At 44.2% G+C, this 18,070-nt stretch overlaps 1 protein-coding gene across 1 annotated transcript in view; it reads left to right on the forward strand.

Moving 5' to 3' along the window:
• The window catches only part of GPC3 (glypican 3), a 278,345-nt gene that overhangs the window by 147,147 nt on the left and 113,128 nt on the right, over window positions 1-18,070 (forward strand). Inside the window, exons 3-4 of the mRNA XM_075068898.1 lie at window positions 8,040-8,173; window positions 14,532-14,657. Of these exons, the coding sequence (XP_074924999.1) occupies window positions 8,040-8,173; window positions 14,532-14,657 (260 nt within the window). The remainder of the gene's footprint in view (window positions 1-8,039; window positions 8,174-14,531; window positions 14,658-18,070) is intronic.

Here is an 18,070-nt window from a genome sequence, read left to right on the forward strand (position 1 = left end):
CTATGGTTAAGAGGGGCTTGACCACTGCAGAGAAACATGTTTTGGGGAGGAACTCAGGACTTGGAGGATGCTGGTGTTACCCTGCAAAGTGTAACCAGGCTGGTGGAAGCCAGGGTGAAGTCAGGGTGCTGTGAGCAGGCTGTTGGCATCAGGCTCTTTGCCAAAGCTGCACAGCACAGTGGCTCCCGGGGTGCATAGTGACACAACCACTTGCTGTTCTGGGATGATCCCCAAAGCATTGCAGCCAGGGAAGTGCAGGGGTTCCTCAGAGAGAGAAGTCAGTAGCTCAGGGGTAGGCAACCTCTGGTACAGGTGCCGAAGGCAGCATGCGAGCTGATTTTCAGTGGCACTCACACTGCCCACACACCACTTCTGAAAGGTTGCTGACCCCTGCAGTAGCTGATGGGTACCCAGCATACTGCACAGCAGTGAAGACAAGGAACGAGAATGTTTGGGAAGTGACCAGATCCAGTGAGGTTCCCAGTCCATGGTAGAACTAGTTTTCCAAAAAAAACCCCATTCATATGCAGCCATGACTGGCACCATCCTCCTTGACTCAGGTTTCACAAAAAGTCACCCCTCTCTCTGCAAATACTTGTAAAGAAGTTTTCTGCTGTACTAGCTTGCATTTTCCTTAATGTCAACAAGAGAGGAACAGAACATTCACATTCAGCTTGCTCTGCCACTTGTTCGTAGAGCTTGTCTACAGGGACACTTGAGAACATAAGAATGGATGTATGGTGTCAGACCAATGGTCCACGTAGCCAAGTATTCTGTTTTCTGACAGTGGCCAGTGCCAGACCCTTCCGAGGGAATGAACAGAACATGGCAATTATTGAGTGATCCAGTCCTGGCTCCTGGCAGTCAGGGGCTTAAGGAGACCTTGAGCATGGGGTTGTGTCTCTGACCATCTTAGCTAATAGCCATTGATGGCCTTATCCTCCATGAACTTATCTAATTCTTTCTTGAACTCACTTCACAGCATCCCCTGGCAACGAGTTGCACAGGTTGACTGTGTGTTATATGAAGAAATACTTCCATATGTTTATTTTAAACCTGCTGCCTATTAATTTCATTGCATGGCCTCTGGTTCTTGTGTTATGTGAAGGGGTAAATAACACTTCCCTATTCACTTTCGCCCCACCACTCATGATTTTATAGACTTCTGTCCCCCTGAGTCTGTCTCTTTTCTAAGTGAACAGGCCCTGTGTTTATAATCTCTCCTCATGTGGAAGCTGTTCCAAACCTGTGATCATTTTTGGTGACCTTCCCAGTATGTTTTCCAATTCTAATACACCTTTTTGAGATGAGGTGACCAGAACTGCACGCAGTATTCAAGATGTGGGCATACCATGGATTTATATAGATATGGATGTTTTCAGAGAACTATCCACAGTGACTCCAGGATCTCTTTCTCGACTGGTATCAGCTCATTTAGACCTCATCATTTTCTATATAGAGTTGGGATATTTTTCCCACTATGTCTTACCTGATATGTATCAACACTAAATTTTATCTGCCATTTTGTTGCCCAGTTACGCAGTTTAGTGAGACTCCTTTGTAAATCTTCTCAGTCAGCTTCAGATTTAACTGAAGTAATATCTTGAGTAATTTTTATTGTCTTCAAACTCTGCCATCTCACTGTTTACCCCCTTTTCCAGATCATTTATGAATATGTTGAACAGTACCGGTCCCACTACAGATCCTTGAGGGACCCTGCTATTTACTTCTTTCCATTGTGAACGCTGACCATGAATCCCTACCTGTGACGAGCTGGGAATGTTCTTAAAGTTTTCTCTGAATACTGTGTTGGTGCCTCAGTGTCCCTTATGCAATTCTTAAGTATCTAGGTGGTGGAATAAGGGTGTGTGGTTGCTGCAAAGGGCCAGTGCACATAAATGCCTGACACTGTCTCCTAGCAACTGTTGGCCTGGGCCCCTTCTCTGCAAAGGTGCCAACTGAAGATGTTGAACACAAAGAGGTCAGGTGACCTCCTGGCCCAGGAAAGGAGCTGAACAGACGAGGAGGGGCTGGAGGGGTTTTCGGTCTAGGTCTGGCTGGGGACGAGGAGTGAAGTGCAGACGTGGGGGTCTGGCTCACTGACCCCCAGAATGGACCTGGCTGAGGGGTCCCGTTCGCTGTACCTACAAGTTCTGTTTTAGACTGTGTTCATGTCATCTAATAAACCTCTGTTTTACTGGCCGGCTGAGAGTCACATCTGACTGCGAAGTGGGGGTGCAGGACCCTGTGGCTTCCCCAGGATCCCGCTGGGGCAGGCTCACTGTGGGAAGTGCACGGAGGGGCAGAGGATGCTGAATGCTCCAAAGAGAGACCCAGGAGGTGAAGACGTGTGAGCTTCTTGCCCTGAACAAGTCTGCTCTCAGGGAAAGGAGGCTCCCCAAAGTCCTGACTGACTTTGTGGGGAGCAGTTCCAGAGCATTGCCCAGGGACTCCGTGACACTACCCTTTTCTGTTTTGTCTCTTAATGAGTAACTGATCCATGAGAGAACCTTCCCTCTTATCCCAATTTGCCCAAGAGCCTTTGGTATGGAACCTTATCTGAAAGTCCAAGTACACTGTATCAGCTGGATCACCCTTGTCCACATGCTTATTGACACCCTCTAACAGATCGGTGAGGCATGATTTCCCTTTACAAAAGCCATGTTGGCTCTTCCCCAACTTAGTGTATAGCAAACTGGGGAGTGAATCTATAGTGCACTAACCTGCTACACTTTTACTGGCCGTGTGGATCCTGCTTCTATACGCTGAAAGTGCCAGACAGCAGTATGTCAAAGTCCAAAGTGCACTAGGGAACTTTTAGTGTGTGGTAGCAGGGTCCACCCGGCTGGTTAGCACGTGTCAAGCTAGTGAGCTGTAGGTTCACATGCTCAGTGTTTCTGGGTAGAGAAGCCCTAAGAAGGGATGCAGCTGTACTCAGGCTTTATCTACACTGGGGTTTAGGATTTGATTCCACACTACCCCCGCGCTCTGGTGTATCTGCTGCTGTGCAAACCTCTAGTGTAAACCCACTGCACTGATGTAGTTTACCTCACTTTCTAACTAGGGTTTGCACTGGTACTCCTGTGCACGAGCTGCCCCATAATAGGTTTCACCCCAGTGCAGCACATGTACACTAAAGGTTTGCCACAGTGCAGTTATATGAAGGTAGCTTTGCTCATGCAGAAGAACCTCAATGTAGATAAAGCCTAAGAGACCTGCAGGTGCCTGGCCCTTCTTTCTTTGAAGTGCGTTCCTGGATGATGCCATTGGCACGCCCCCCCGCCCTCATTATGCTTCAGCGTGTTTTTATCAAGTCCTTGGTCCAGCCTTACTCATGTCAGGATCAATAATGTTCACAGACTTAAAGAACAGAGCTGCAAAAGGAGAGGGAATTGCACAGTGTCAGTGAAAAAATCAAAGTTAAGTCCTCACAAATGACTGCTTAAAATACCTGACCTTTACCTGCTCCTTTTCTTTGCTTTAAATCCCTTACTGTTGGTGCAGGGATCTTCCATATTTTGTTAAATTATGTGCCACAGTGTATTACACGGGCACTGGTATGATGGTATATCCGTGTTGTCCCCTTCTTTCACTTTTCTGCCTGCTGCTGTTGAGCAAAATAACTGTTTTTTAAATGCTTGCAGGGAAATATGCACAGTGCATAAAAGAGAATGGCTAACTTGCTATTTTATTGTAAGTCTTCTAATATTTGATTGCTTTCATAAAGCCCCATCTCCTGCAGTCGTGATTATGTGAGAATCTCAGCTTTTTAAAAATTGTTTTTAGCCTTCATGCTTGTAGAGAAAAACTTGAAAATGTGAACCCAAAAGGCTCAAAATCCAGAAGACAAATAAAAAGCCCCCAAATGCATTACTTTAAAAAAAAAACCATGATTTTTAAGCCAGTCTCATGATTTCCTGGGGGGCTGACACATTATTTTTGAGCACGTGGGACTTGGCAAGGCTGGAAAGGAAGCAACTTGAAGAGCAATGAAGTGAAAATAGGAAAAAGTTAAGGACCAAAGAAGCAATGCCCCAAGAGCAACAGCAGCTGTGGAAAGAACGACGTCAGAAATGGGAGCAAGAGCTGCAGAAAAGGCACCTGCGGCAGCATGTCATCCCAGTACGTCTTAAACCAACAGTTAAGAATCCAGGCTCATGACGTTTCTAGGCAGTTTATCTCTTGCTCGTTATTGTATTGCAGCCTGGGCAAACAAACTGTGCTGCTCTTGATAATGAAAGAGGTGACGTTACTAATTTATTTACCAAAGGAAAAGTAGGATGTAGTAGAATGGAATTAATCTCTTCTCCACCTTACTCATCAGATGGTGGTAGCACCAGGCAGTGGGTGTGCTTTTAGCCTCAAGCTTGTTGCTAACTGGTAGTTTAGCAGGCTTGCTTAGTTCACTGCAGTGTGAAGATAAATTAGGCAGTCCTAAGACTATAGATTTAAGAGCCTAACTGCAGGCCCCCAGCTGCCCTTGGAAACAGGATTTGCTAATAGTTTAAGTGCTAACACAATCTGAACTTGAGCGACATTCACCCAATGTCACCCTCTCAGGAGCTGCTGGCTAGGGAAGGCCTGGAGAAGGGGGCTCACAAAATCAATGAAGTCAGCATGTTGTCTCCATGAATGAACCTGGGGAGCTCTTGCACAATAAATAACACGTTATGATTGAGAGGCAAGTTCGCTGATGTAAACAAGGAAAACACAGGGTCAGGGCTAAATGAAGTTGGAATAGGAAAGCAATCTATTATTGTCCTGTCATTCTCCCACAGAGGGATGAGGAACAGATCTCCGTAGGTGCTGTTTTACAGCAGTCTGTGCTCTGATGAGAGGATCTACACCACAGAATGTACACAGCTGCCTGGCAGCTTGTTCTGTGCTTACCGAGCAACGAGAGTAGCTGCTTGCTTGAGGGCAGAACTGGGGAGGGATGTCGATTTGTGGAAACTGAAATGGTTCCTAAGAAAGGGTCAGTTTCGAGTCATCTCCTGATTAGAAAAATGTTTGGGGGTGGGGGAAAAGGTTTCTAATTGTCTAAACATCCTGTATTGATGTTTTCAAACCAAAGTTTCATTTTTCAATTTTAAATGACATTTCATTTTGAAATTTAATTAATTTATACTAAAAAAGGTAAAAAATCAAAATGGAAGCAAAATGTTGAAAAGACGTTTTAATCAACCTGATTGCAATTTTTTTCCGAATGATCAGTTCATGTAAATCTTTGAGATTTCAACTTTTCATCCTGGGTCCGATTGGGGAAAAAAAAATGTCTAAATCTCAACCTTTCATGGGATGGGAAAATCATGCCCTCCGAGCTCTACTTGAGACCATGTGAGGCACCTGACTTTCTTTTCTTGCTACTTGCTCAGTTATCAAATCAATGTCTGATGAGCTGATTTGTGATGTTAACACAAAAGTTTGTGCGGTATTATTTGGCTGCATTGTTTAATGTATTTATGATACCAACTGTTTATATTGGTCAGCATATGAAATACAAACTGAGCTCTGATCTCAGACCCCTGTTCCAAGGAATTTGGTGTGGCTCTGCAGAGGTGCAGGGGAATCAGCTTGCAGAATCAGGGCTTCAGGTTGTATGTTGATGTGAGGAAAACCCTCACTCAGTGGCTACTTCAGACACTGGGAAGTTGATGTATATGCAGTTAGGTCAGGGAAGTGGAGATGCCCCACCTTTTAGTCTGCAGTGGTACTGTAGAGTTTTACTGCTGATCATGCTACAGAAATTTCTATCACCAGAGGCTGACAAATTCAAAGAACCACCACGTGTACCTGTCATAAACTCTTCTAGTCTATGTAATTTGCTTGTCTCTCTCTTTATCTTTTACGAAATATTTTTTTAAAGTATTCAACCCAGTCCAAACTGCTGCAGTCAGTCTGTCACACATGAAACCCATTATCTCTCCAGATTTATTGTCTTTAGCTAGTGTCTTCTTGCATTGGTGGACAGGTCTTCATTATCAAACAAGTCAAGCTTATGGCCGCCTGGAAACCAAGCAGTCAAAGAGCAGCAGATGCTGTTCTGTGGTTTTCATCTCTAGTTATTTCTGGCCACATCTTCCATACCATAATTCTGTCCCATAGGCAGCAATAGGCTAAAATTAGGCATTGTGGCTCTGTGGTTCCTAAGATTCACTGGTTGGCTGTAAAATAGTTTTAAGTTGAAACTTTCCATTGTTGCATCCCCGCAAAGTTAGCGTGAAATCTGTACTACTTGCAAAATCTGCAGGCAGATTATTAACAACACTGTGACTAAATGAGTCAGATAACTCATTGGTTTGTCACGAGTCTTGCACTATTTGGTGCTGTACTTAAAGTCCCACCTCCCGGAGTCTAGTGATTACATGCCAGTTTCTGCTTATTTTTTATTTATTAATAAATGAAAGTTTCTGTCCCTAATTTCTGAAGGGGATTGCTTAAAAGCATGAATCCTAAAGGCTCTCAAACCAGAAGACTAGTAAACAGAAGCTGAAAAGTATTTTTTTAATCTCAGGATTTTTAAGCCAATCTCATGTTTTATTTGGAGCCTGACCTGTAATTGTTGAGTGCTTCAGATTGACAATACTGTAACCTCCATTGCGTGAGCCAGGGTGGATGCCAGGGGCCCTTCCCCCTCTGCTGCACTGATCGTATATAAAATAGAGCATTTCTGGTGTAAATGCCTGAGCGCGCAAGCTGTAGGTGTGCTTTGCAGGGGTGTTCATGTGAGTAACAAGCGAGCACAGCCACAGTGAATCCATTTCTTCAAGCGGAGTGAATGTTTGTGGGGAAACTCTGCGGTGTTCCCTCAGCTCTGGTAACAAGCCCATTGGCTCATGCATGCCCTCATCTGGCCAGGGCTCTCCAGAGCATCCACCCTTTCCCTCTCAGATCCCACTCAAACTCTGCTTTGAGGGCATAAGTAAGCTTTCAGGGAAGCACAGTCCTTCCACACAGAGGTGAAGCGATCAAAGGGGGCATACGTGGCTACCTATTGTGACAGAAAAACAAAATGATCTTCTTTTTAAAAGAGTTGACAACCAGAAATATTTAATTCTTCTTTAACTCTGCCCTGATATCTATATCTTTTTTTGCTCTGACTTTCAAAAAAGAAAGTGGAGAGGAACTTCTGAAGCACCTCTGCTGATAACACAGAGAATATTTAACCTGTCAGTGTGGAATTCTGCCAGAAAAAGCTTACAGCTCAGGGTTTTGTCAGGTGATTGCTCTCTGTGCATTGCCTTCGATCCCACAAGGCTGGTATCCTTACAAGAGCACTCTGTGATCTTTACAATTCTCTTTTATGAGCTTGTATCAATCTTGGAGCAAAACATATTTGCAAGATTGGAGCGCTGTCCAGATGAACTAGTTTTAAAAAAAACTAGCCCTCAAAGGGCCAGATCCTCAGCATACCTCTGTTCGCTTTAATACTGAGTTATACCGGCTGAGGATCTGGCCAGGAAAGGTCAGTAAAAACACCTTGCTCTTGGAAAACAGAGCTTTATATTTCTGACCAGGAACTTCTGTAGAGAGGCACAAAACACACAATCCTTCAATTTTTCCCTTCAAGCTCATTCATCGTTTGAGAAAAAGCCTTTGTTACTGTGTGAGAACCAGAAATAGGTTGAGTCCAGCCTCCCCAGTGGAAGAAATTGGTTGATATATTTGAGTTATTCTGCTCCAAGTTCTTTTGCTGTCCAAGTTGCCTCCACAAATTCCTCTGGGGTGATGCAATAGGTGAAAATTTCAAAAACACGTAAGTGACTTGGGAGCCTACATCTGATTTTCACAAGTGGGAGACAGGCCCAGATTTTTAAAGGTATTTAGGCACCTAACTCCTTATTGACTCCCAGGTCACTTTGTAAATGTGACTGTGGCTCCCAAGTCACCAAGGCACTTTTGAAAATTTACTCTGTATCTTTATTATGCTATTTTTCAAAAAAGTATCCGTGTGCTGGAAAGTCCATCTCTTAGCCTTTTGGTTCTAGTGTGTTGCATGCTGCACATTAGTTAATCATGATTTTGTGTTGCTTTTTCAGATTAGCAAATTCTGTGGCCCTTCTCAACAGAGACAGTATAGATCAGCTCATGACCCTGAAGACCTTTTCATTGACAAGAAGGTACGGAAGGTGGCTCACACAGGACACGAGGAAACCCTGTCCAGCCGGAGAAGGTGAGACCGTTTTGACTCTGAGTATACACGGCTGCTGTGTTTATGAGTCAGGAAACTACTCTGACGTAAAACTCTGAAATATATGCATGTGGGTAAAGGGTACATGTTTTCACTGCAATTGTATAAATGTCAATGTGTTTTTCTTTTAAGCATAAAACTGTCTCCTGATTCCCATCTTTGATATTCCAGGGGGCTGTATGAAACGCTATTTTTAAAGGTTGCCAAGGCAGATGTTAACCTTAGCCTGAAGCGTGGCACACAAGGTTTCCAACCTTGTTGTATGGAGGGATTTTTTTTATCTAACACCTTTAAAACATCAAGGAATGTTCACAGCAGTTTCTAAGCGTTTGAAAATCGGAGCAGGCGTCTATGTTCATAGCATGGCACCCAGCACTTATTCCAGCTAGGTTTAACTCAGTAAATAGAAGCTATAATTTAGTGGGATCATAATGGCATGAAGGGGAAAAATTCTTTTCTCTCTCATTGCTTTTTAAAGCAGACTAGGAGCTTGCCTGCGCGCTTATTTGTTTAAATAAAAGAACAGCTGCAGAAATGAAATGAGAAAATTTGATTTTTTTTGTAAACATGGAAACGCTCAAAGGTGACATGGACAAAGTCACCTGTAAATATTTACGGGGCCAAATTCTCATTGTGCTTTCAGTTGGGCCTCACCAGGGTGGACTGAGAGGAGACTGCTTGTAAGTGTGTTATAAGCATCTCTGTTCCTCTATTATCTTCCCGTGTCAGCAGACTATACAGGCTCTGGAAGTGATGCATTATTGTCATTTGAAGAGCATGGGATTTGGTGAAACCCACTGCAACGTATTTAGGGATTTAAGAGAGCCTATACATACTGACATTGGAAGTGTTTCTCTCCTCCACTTTGCCACTGATGTTTCCCATCCTCCTGCTGTGAGGAGAGGATCACTTGCAGCTTCAGCCGACACAAAACGTCATTCCTTCCAGTGCTCTTCCTGCTGGATCTGACACCTAACGCTCCCTCGGTTTACAATAACACGATGGGAGCTGCTTTCAGGACAGGACCTCGTAGGTTATTGACAGCTACAAGATGAGAAATTGTCCTGATTACACAAGAGGGGAAATGAAAAGGAAGGAGGGATGAAAGATTCTGGAACAAATGATCAAACACTCTGTCTATAAACACCTAGAGGATAACCAGGTGATAAGGAATAACGAACATAGATCTGTCAGAACAAATCATGTCAGACCAACCTAATTCCTTCTTTGACAGGATTACTGGCCTAGTGGGTAGGGGAAAGCAGTAGATGTGAGATATCTTAATTTTAGTAAGGCTTTTGACAGAGTCCCATGAGACAGGCTCACAGGCAACCTAGGGAAATGAGGTCTAGATTAAATTATGATAAGGTCAGTGCACAACTGGTTGAAAACCATACTCAAAGAATAATTATCAATGGTTCGCTGTCAAACTGGAAGGATGTAAGTAGTGGGGTCCTGCAGGGATCTCTCTTGGGTCCAGTACTATTCAATATTTTAATTAATGACTTAGATAATGGAGTGGAGAGTATGCTTATAAAATTTCCAGATTGCACCAAGCTGGGAGGGATTGTAAACACTTTGGAGGACAAGATTAGAATTCAAGACAACCTTGACAAATTGGAGAATTGGTCTGAAATCAACAAGATGAAATTCAATAAAGACTAGTTCAATGTACTTCACTTAGGAAGGAAAAATCAAATGAACAACTAGAAAATGTGGAGTAAGTGGCTGAGCAGTAGTATTATGGAAAAGGAACTGAGGATTATAGTGGATTTCAAATTGAATACGAGACAACAATGTGAGGCAATTGTGAAGAAGGCTAATATCATTCTGAGGTGTGTTAAAAGGAGCATCATATGTAACACATGGGACGTAATTGTCCCACCCTGCTCAGGACTGGTGAGGCCTTGGCTGGGATACTGTGTCCAGTTCTGGGTACCATGATTTATGAAAGATGTGGACAAATTAGTGAGAGTCATATAATTAAAGGCCAGAAAGGACTGCCACATGATCTCGTTAGACCTTCTGCGTAACAGCCAGCATAAAACAAAGTATTCCAGCCCTCAGGACATTAGACTATTATATACCAAAAAAGAGCAACCACCCTGATAAAAGTTTTAGCAAACCTGACCTGTGAGCCATGGTTAGTTTTGAGAAAATAAAACCGAGAAGAAATGTGAGAAGTGTCTTCAAACATGCTAACGGCCCTCATAAAGAGGAGGGTGATCAGTTGTTCTCCATATCCACTGAAGGTAGTACGAGAATTATGGGTTTAATCCAGGAGTGCTGGAAGCTCCCTAGAAGTGGGGGGGCCACTGATGCCTAAATTGTGTCCCTGCCCCCTGTTCCACTCCTTCCCCTCGAGCCCCACCCCCTCTCGCTCTTCTCCACCCCTTCCTTGTTGTTCACCCTTAAGGCAGGTAAAATGTGAAGGAGTCACGGGGCCCCCTGTTCTGGTGTCCCTTGCTTAATCTGCAGGAAGGGAGATATAGAATAGATATTAAGGGAAAAGCTTTCTGGCTATAAGGGTACTTAGATTCTGGAATAGGCTTCCAAGGGTGTCAGGGATGGTCTAAGTTTACTTGGTCCTGTCTCAGCACAAGGGGCTGGACTAGATGAAATTTTGAGGTCCCTTCCAGCCCTACATTTCTGTGGTTCTGTGGAACTGAATAGTGTGGGAAAGAAGTGAAAAGAAAGGGGAGACAGAAAAGGAGCCATCTCTGTCTCCAGAAGGGTAAGTCTAGGGCTAGGGATGTAACAGAGACTAAACCACCTGACCAGAGTTAGAAGAATTGGGTGTAGGGAGGAGAAAGGAACAAAATGAAAACTGGGAGGTCGAGTAGAATCAATGGGGAAGCTGGGTTGGCATGGGGGTTAGATGCATGGGAGTGCCCTGGACCATGCCATGGACCTTTGGTCGAAGGTTTCCAAAGTGACTAGTGATCTGAGTCCCTCAATTTTTTGGGTTCCCACCTTCAGGTACCTTAAATGGGTCTTGTATTCGGAGGGTGAGAGCTCCGCATTAGTCGTGCCATAGTGAACCATGGAAGTGCAATGTAAGGTGAGGGCTGTTCTTCTCAAGGGGCAGCAATTCAGCACAGAAATGCCATGAGAAGAATCTTGACTTATTTCAGCCTCCCAGATGGCCCCATGAAGAAATAAAGCCCGCCAAGAAATGCATTAAGAAATACATGGAGGGAGGGATAGTTTGGTGGTTTGAGCATTGGCTCACTAAACTCAGGGTTGTGAGTTCAGTCCTTGAGGGGGCTGTTTAGGGATCTGGGGCAAAAGTCTGTCAGGGACAGTACTTGGTTCTGCTAGTGAAGGCGGGGGACTGGACTCAATGACTTTTCAAGGTCCCTTCCAGTTCTATGAGACAGGTATATCTCCATATATATAAACAGATGGCAATAGAGTGACCAGACATCCCAATAAAATCAAGACTGTCCCAATTTTGAGGAGTTTGTCCTGCGTCCCAACCCGAATACGGTCGGGACACCATTTGTCCCAATATTTTGTTTCCTGGTCTTTGGTGGCAATTCGGCGAAGAGTCCTTCAGTCGCGGACAGTCTTCAGTGGTATTTCAGTGGCAGATGCTTCTGTCTTTGGCGGCAAGGTTTATTGCCCACCGCCGAAATACCACCGAAGACCGTCCGCAACTGAAGCGCTGTCTGCTGAATTGCTGCTGAACTCCCGGACAAGTGAGTGTAAAAAAACCAAACTCCATTCCCCCCCACCTCCCCCCGCAGCAGTCCCGATATTTTCCCCTTAACATCTGGTCACCCTAAATGCGACCACAAAATACTCTAGTGCCTGCCAAAAGTGAAGACATAAATCATCCTGTGTGTTTTTGCAGGGGAAGATGCTCAGGCTGTGTGATGTGTTTTTAATGACATTAGCAAGGCTTTTCTCTTTAACTAAAGCTTGTATATTGGTGGAGATGAAGAGATAAATAGCAGCACTGACATCTTTCAGTAGCCAGAAAAGCTGCATTATGTTACTCCTCATCAATACTGTAGGGGAAGAAGAGGAATCGTCTTTCGCTCTCTCTCTGTTAGCAGTAGAGGCTGTGTGCACAGGCTATGTAAATCTGATTATGGGTGAAAAGCTGTATGCCTTATTAAAAATAAAGAAATAAAAAATGAAGGCTCTTTTTGATAGCATCCAGACATCTTTCTCTTTGTTTTGTCTGCCCCCAGCTGGGTGGTTTGTAGCTCACAGCTAATCTGTGTAACAGCTTACTTCAGTCTGAAGTGGATTCACTGCTTTCAAAATAAGGAATGGTACGTGCCCAAAGGCAGACTCTACCAGTCCAGGGATGATTGACATTGCATGAGTGCTCACAGGCTCCAGGCGGGTTCAGAGGCGCTAGGTGCCGTATAGACACGCACAAGAAGATAGTCCCTGGTCCCAGGTAGACAACATGCTTACAGATCAGGAGACAGCCAAAATACAAAGGAGGAGGGAAAGAGTGGGAGGAAGGGCACCATCTGGTCTGATGCACACACCTTGTGGTTCAACAATATCGTCAGATATCGAGCAAATCCCAGCATCCCCCCTTCCTTATGGAGCTTAGATCTCCACCCCCTCACCCGGCCCATTAACAAAGTGCTCCTGCAGCCCCAAACCCCATTGCTTTATAGGCTACACTCTGGTTCTTTTCATGCATTTTGCCTTGATTTATTTTCGTTATTTTCCATTTGTTTTCTCCCCCCCCCCCCCCGGCCCTGAGTTAAACACACTCACTGCTCGACCCCTGTTCTCCCGCCACCCGGTGACAACCCCTCGGTCCCAGCCTTCAGTGCAGAGTCAAAGGTGCACTTTGTGGATGATGCCCTAGGGAGCAAGCGGGAGAGCTTATTGCCACTGCAGGACTTAAATGGAGGAGGAGTCTCAGTTCTGGGGGAGGAGGGAGGCGACAGAGACGGTTACAAAGTACCCCAGAGCCTAAGGGAAGGTGCGCTGCTCTGGGAGCCAAGAGGCCTTGAGTCCAAGTAATATTCTTGTGCCTGTCACAGCTCTCGTTGATTAAAGCACAGAAGGGTTTTACACGACAGCTGCTTGGTGTCCCTATTTTTTCCCCATAAAGGGGACATCCCTAAGCTGAGAACAGCTGAACATCCTGTTCGGTCTGCCTTGGCTGCATGTCCAGCAGCTGCCAGAGTCTTCTGAGGTTCAGGCCCCTTCTCAAGGAGTGGTGGTGCTGGGGCTCCTGCTCCACATTGCTCTATTGTAGGCTAGCTGCCTGGATCAAGTGACCTGACGATCCTTTGTGCTAGAGCCAGGGGCACGAACAGGGTCTTTGCCCAGTTCACGTCCACCCCACCTTCTGCATCTCTGGTGACAGCTGCTCTCCCTCTTCCCTCCTGGAGAAAAATGTATGTGCCGCTGGCCTCTTCGACTGCAGGAAGCAGGTGGGAGTCAGACCTGTATCTGCAAATCTCTCATAGTCATACATGTGCAGAGGCCAACAGGCTTTTGCAAAATCATGTACTTGTATGTCTTGCTACCCTGTGTGCAGCAGCAGAATGAGGCTGGCCAGCTGCCCTGAGTCTGGAGTCATCTATCTTGATGGAAATTTGGGCCTTTAATCTTGACGTTCTCCTGTAAAGCAACTCATTTGGATTCTTAAATCTGCCGGAGCAATCTATAGGGCGAGAGCAAGAATGGGCTCATATAAAGCCGCAGAACTGAATACACCCTGCTTCGGGAAATATGTCCAGTACTGAATTTGGCTCATTGTTCCATATTATGTAGCATGCACTGTGCATGGACGGTAACTTCCTGTGTTATCAACTTGGCCATGTTGTACTACAGTAGTTACAAAATCGGGCCATCACCTTGCAGACACAAGCGCTTAACTTTACACAGGTGAGTAGTCCCATTGACGTGTGAGGCTGCTTGTGTGTAAAGTGAAGCACGTATGTAAATGTAATCTACTGGTGAGTGTGTGTTACAGGTCCCAGCTACTGAGCCATAGCTCTTCAGCTCAGACTGTAGCAGCTCATGCTTTTAGCTCTGGAGATCCCTGATGTAGTCCAGCCAAGGGGATGACTGTCACCTAAGTGTTTGCAGGATCAGGGCCATCGAGCCCACTGCTTCTCGCAGCCTTTGAAACCAGGGGGAATTTTGCCTGACTAAGGACTGCTTGGATCTGCCATTTGAGAGTAGCTGACATGAAATGACTAAATGACATAGAGAGTGTGATGCAGAGTGGCAGAAATCTCCATAAACAAGGCTGATGGTTGCTATAAGAGCCGTGTGAGGCCTGCTGGGAAAACATACTGAACTGATGATCATCTGTTCCTCTTTAACTTATACCTTTTTGCTTTCTTTTCAGGGAGCTCATTATGAAACTAAAATCTCACAGCAGTTTTTATAGCAGCTTGCCAGAGTCCATCTGCAGCCACAGTTCTGCTGTTCAGAATGACACCCTTTGCTGGAATGGACAAGAAATTGTGGAGAGGTGAACAATTCTTTTTTTCTCTTCAGTGCTCCTCATAAGTGTTTGTCGGACTGGGGCCTACTGAATTCATTGATGTCTGAGGTTTCTCAAATAGCTTCACTGGCAATCTTCGTTATTTATACAAAACTTAAAAACAATCAGGCCAGAAGCTGAGTCTGCTGCATGATGTTTAGCAGAGCGATGGAGCAGAGAGGGGCCCAAAACTACCTATGGGAGGAGCAGAAGGTTACTCTTCATGCATTATTAAGCTGTGGAAGCCACTTGGTATGAAACACATGCTGCTGTGACCCAGTGGAGAATAGGGTGGGTGGGTGTTGACCAGTCAGGAACAAGGATGAGGAACAACTGTTTTACTAAGCAACACTCCCTTTGGAAAGGGCTTAATTCAGTGACAATTTAGGTATCAATGAGGTTGCAGTTACCTTTTTACCTTTGGTGTGGTTTCACGCTGATAGTTATCTGAGCTACTGAGTTTTGGTAATACATCTTCTGGGTTTGTGCTGACTTTCTTTCAACTTGAACATCTGATCTTCATCGTAGAATGCACCATTAACATTAGGAAATAGACAAATGCTAAGTAGGTTCCCTGTGGACGTGGTAATATCTGAAAAACGATCAATTCTGTCTTCAGGTGCACTTCAGCGTGGACTGCATACATGCATGTGTGTGTGTGGAATTCGGTCCAAAGCGTGCAGTTGTTTTCCTTTGCATGATCTACTTGCACTGTGACCAATAGGAGGTTTCTGCTGATGGTTCTTTAAATAAAAAATCTTAAGCGCTGGGCCAAATTCACCCTTGGTGTCACTCTGGGATGTCAGCAGAGTGGTTCTTTCCCATTCTGTTTTCTCCTGCTTTCATATGTAATATATTAAGTACATTCATTGCTTCCCTGGGTGTTGTGACAATTATCTGTGAGACTGATGGTGAATGACAAATGCAGGGTTAATATTAGAAAGGAAAATGCTGTGATAATGAGAGAACCTTTTTTGCAAAACATTGGTCTGGAGAAATGTTCAAGAATGTATGAACTCAGCATAGTAATGCTTATTATAATTACAAATAATATCACCAGACTGCTCTTCTAATAACCCTACTTTGCAAAATGTCCTTTACTGTTAAAGTAGTTTACATAAGGAAAATAATAGAAATAATATCAAGACATGGCAAAAATAATGTAGAGTGTAAAGTATGGCTTCTTCTTGGTTGGCAACCTCAGGAAATAATTAACTTGTACTTGCAGTACTGACCCAAAACACTGAAGGGACCAGAAAACTATTTAAAACTATTTAAAACTATTTTTTAAAAGATTACTCAAGCATTGCCAATTAAGCATTTAATAATATGAAGTTACTTTGCCTCAGGAAAAATGTGCCCTCTGTCTGTACCTTCTTTTGGAAAAACTTTCGTCTCCATGCCTAATGAAAAGAACAATTCAAAAAGGATTTGAAAAAAAATATTTCTCTGCTTCTTAATTAAAAAGCACATGAAATCTTGCTATTAAACACTGCAGCCTGGAGAATGTGAAATGTTTACGTATGATGAGGTCTTTGCAGATCAAGAAAGCAATTTTATATTCTTGGTTCTACTGTCCTAACTTAGACCACAAAGAGTCCCAGTGAAGCCAGTGGTGGAGGACTGTGCTATCAGTGTGGGTCCTAGTTTCAGACTCAGATGATTACCCATGTTGGCAGAATCAATATGGCTCCTTACGATGGAATTTCTTTTTCAGCTTAAAATACCCAGACATGTACATTTAAAAAAATGATGTTAAAAGGTCACCCAAGTTGCAGAGTCACTCACTTAGAAGTTAGGAAATCCCTGAACGAAGGTTGCCTATGCAATCCTAATTTGGCCTCCTTGTGCGTATGCATCATGATGCAGTCTTCAAGTACAGGCTCACATAGTATTTGTTCTACAAGACACTTGCCTTAGTCAGGGCACAGGATGAACAATGAATGAGGCGGAGGGTTGCAAGAGGAAAAGGGATGCATTTTGTGGGTAAGGCGTCAGCCTGCCAAGAGAAGAGCTGGGTTCTAGTCCTGACTATTTCAGGCTCTGCCACAGATTTGTGATGTGATGTTGGGTACAGCTGTATCATATGGGTATGGACAAAGGGCCCAAATTAAGGGTGAAAAGGCAACCTTAATTCTGACATTTACTTGAATGCTTGACTTTGGAACCTGTAAGAAAATTCTATTATGGCAGTACCTAGGAACCCCAATCAAGGATCAGGGCTCCATTGTGTTAGGTGTTGTATAGACAAAAACAAAAAAGCCCGTTTGTGCCCCAGAGAGCTTACAGTTTTGGTGTGGGACATGACAGGTGGCTGAAAAAGACAGGGTGGGGAGAGGGGTTGGGAGGATGGAGATAACAGTAATGTGAACAGAGTTTAGCATAAAACCAGAAGTTTCTCTTCCCAGTAGCCTGCCACTGAACTAATAATGAAATGAACAACTTTGCAGTGCCATGAGGAAAGCTATCTCCTGCACTGCTCCTCCTCAAGTGAACACGCTGCTATCTGTCGGCTTCTCCCTCCCACTCTCTCTTGTCAAACACACATCACCTCCTCTGCCAGCTGATCTGAAATATTAACAACCACCCTCTTGAGAGCCCAAGTTTAAATGTTTCACTCCAAGCCAAGTGGCAGCAATGGCAGACGAGTGTGAAAAATCGGATCCCCTTGCAGAGATGTCAGTGGTGTCCTCTGGAGGAAAGACCAGCTGCTCTGTGTAGCAAACCACTTGCTAACTAGTCATGAATTGGTGTAGATGGCAGCTTGCATAGGGGCTGCTTTGCATCTGTCCTGCTGGAGAGGCAGTACTGAGCTGCAGAAAACCTCAGAAAGGACCAAGGTTTCATGGGACTCACATACACAATCAGAAAATAGGTCATCAACGCTGTGTCTTAGATTGATTTACCTTCTTCCCGCCTCATGTTTTAAGCCTATACAACCCGAACATGTTTCGGAATGACTGTTTGACTTCTCCTTGGGTTGGGGGTGTGAGCAGTACACAAAGGTGTTTCCCTTAATGGAATTAGAAATAGAAACTAATCTGAATAAAGTCACACTGATAAAATAAATGACTCTTCTCTCCTCATTCCCATTTACAGAATGAGTTTTAAATTGAAATGAGAATGATCTGATTGGTTAATTACTGTATCTGAGGTGTTGAAGGGTGTCTAGTGATTTTTTTTTTGCTGCCTCAATTTTGAGGGTACCCAAATTGGGATCCCTTAAAGGGGCCTGTTTTCAGAAAATGAGTGCTCAGCCCTTTCTGAAAATGAAGCCCCTTCAAGGTGTGTCTAGTTGGGCTCCCAAAATCACTAGTCACTTTAAACAGTCTTGGACTTTATTTTCCCCAAACGGGGTGAAACCTAAAAAACATCAGCTGTACACGCTAATTCTTCCAGCA

This window comes from Chelonoidis abingdonii, chromosome 8 (assembly GCF_003597395.2).
Source record: "Chelonoidis abingdonii isolate Lonesome George chromosome 8, CheloAbing_2.0, whole genome shotgun sequence".
In the NCBI taxonomy this organism is placed as follows: domain Eukaryota; kingdom Metazoa; phylum Chordata; order Testudines; family Testudinidae; genus Chelonoidis; species Chelonoidis abingdonii.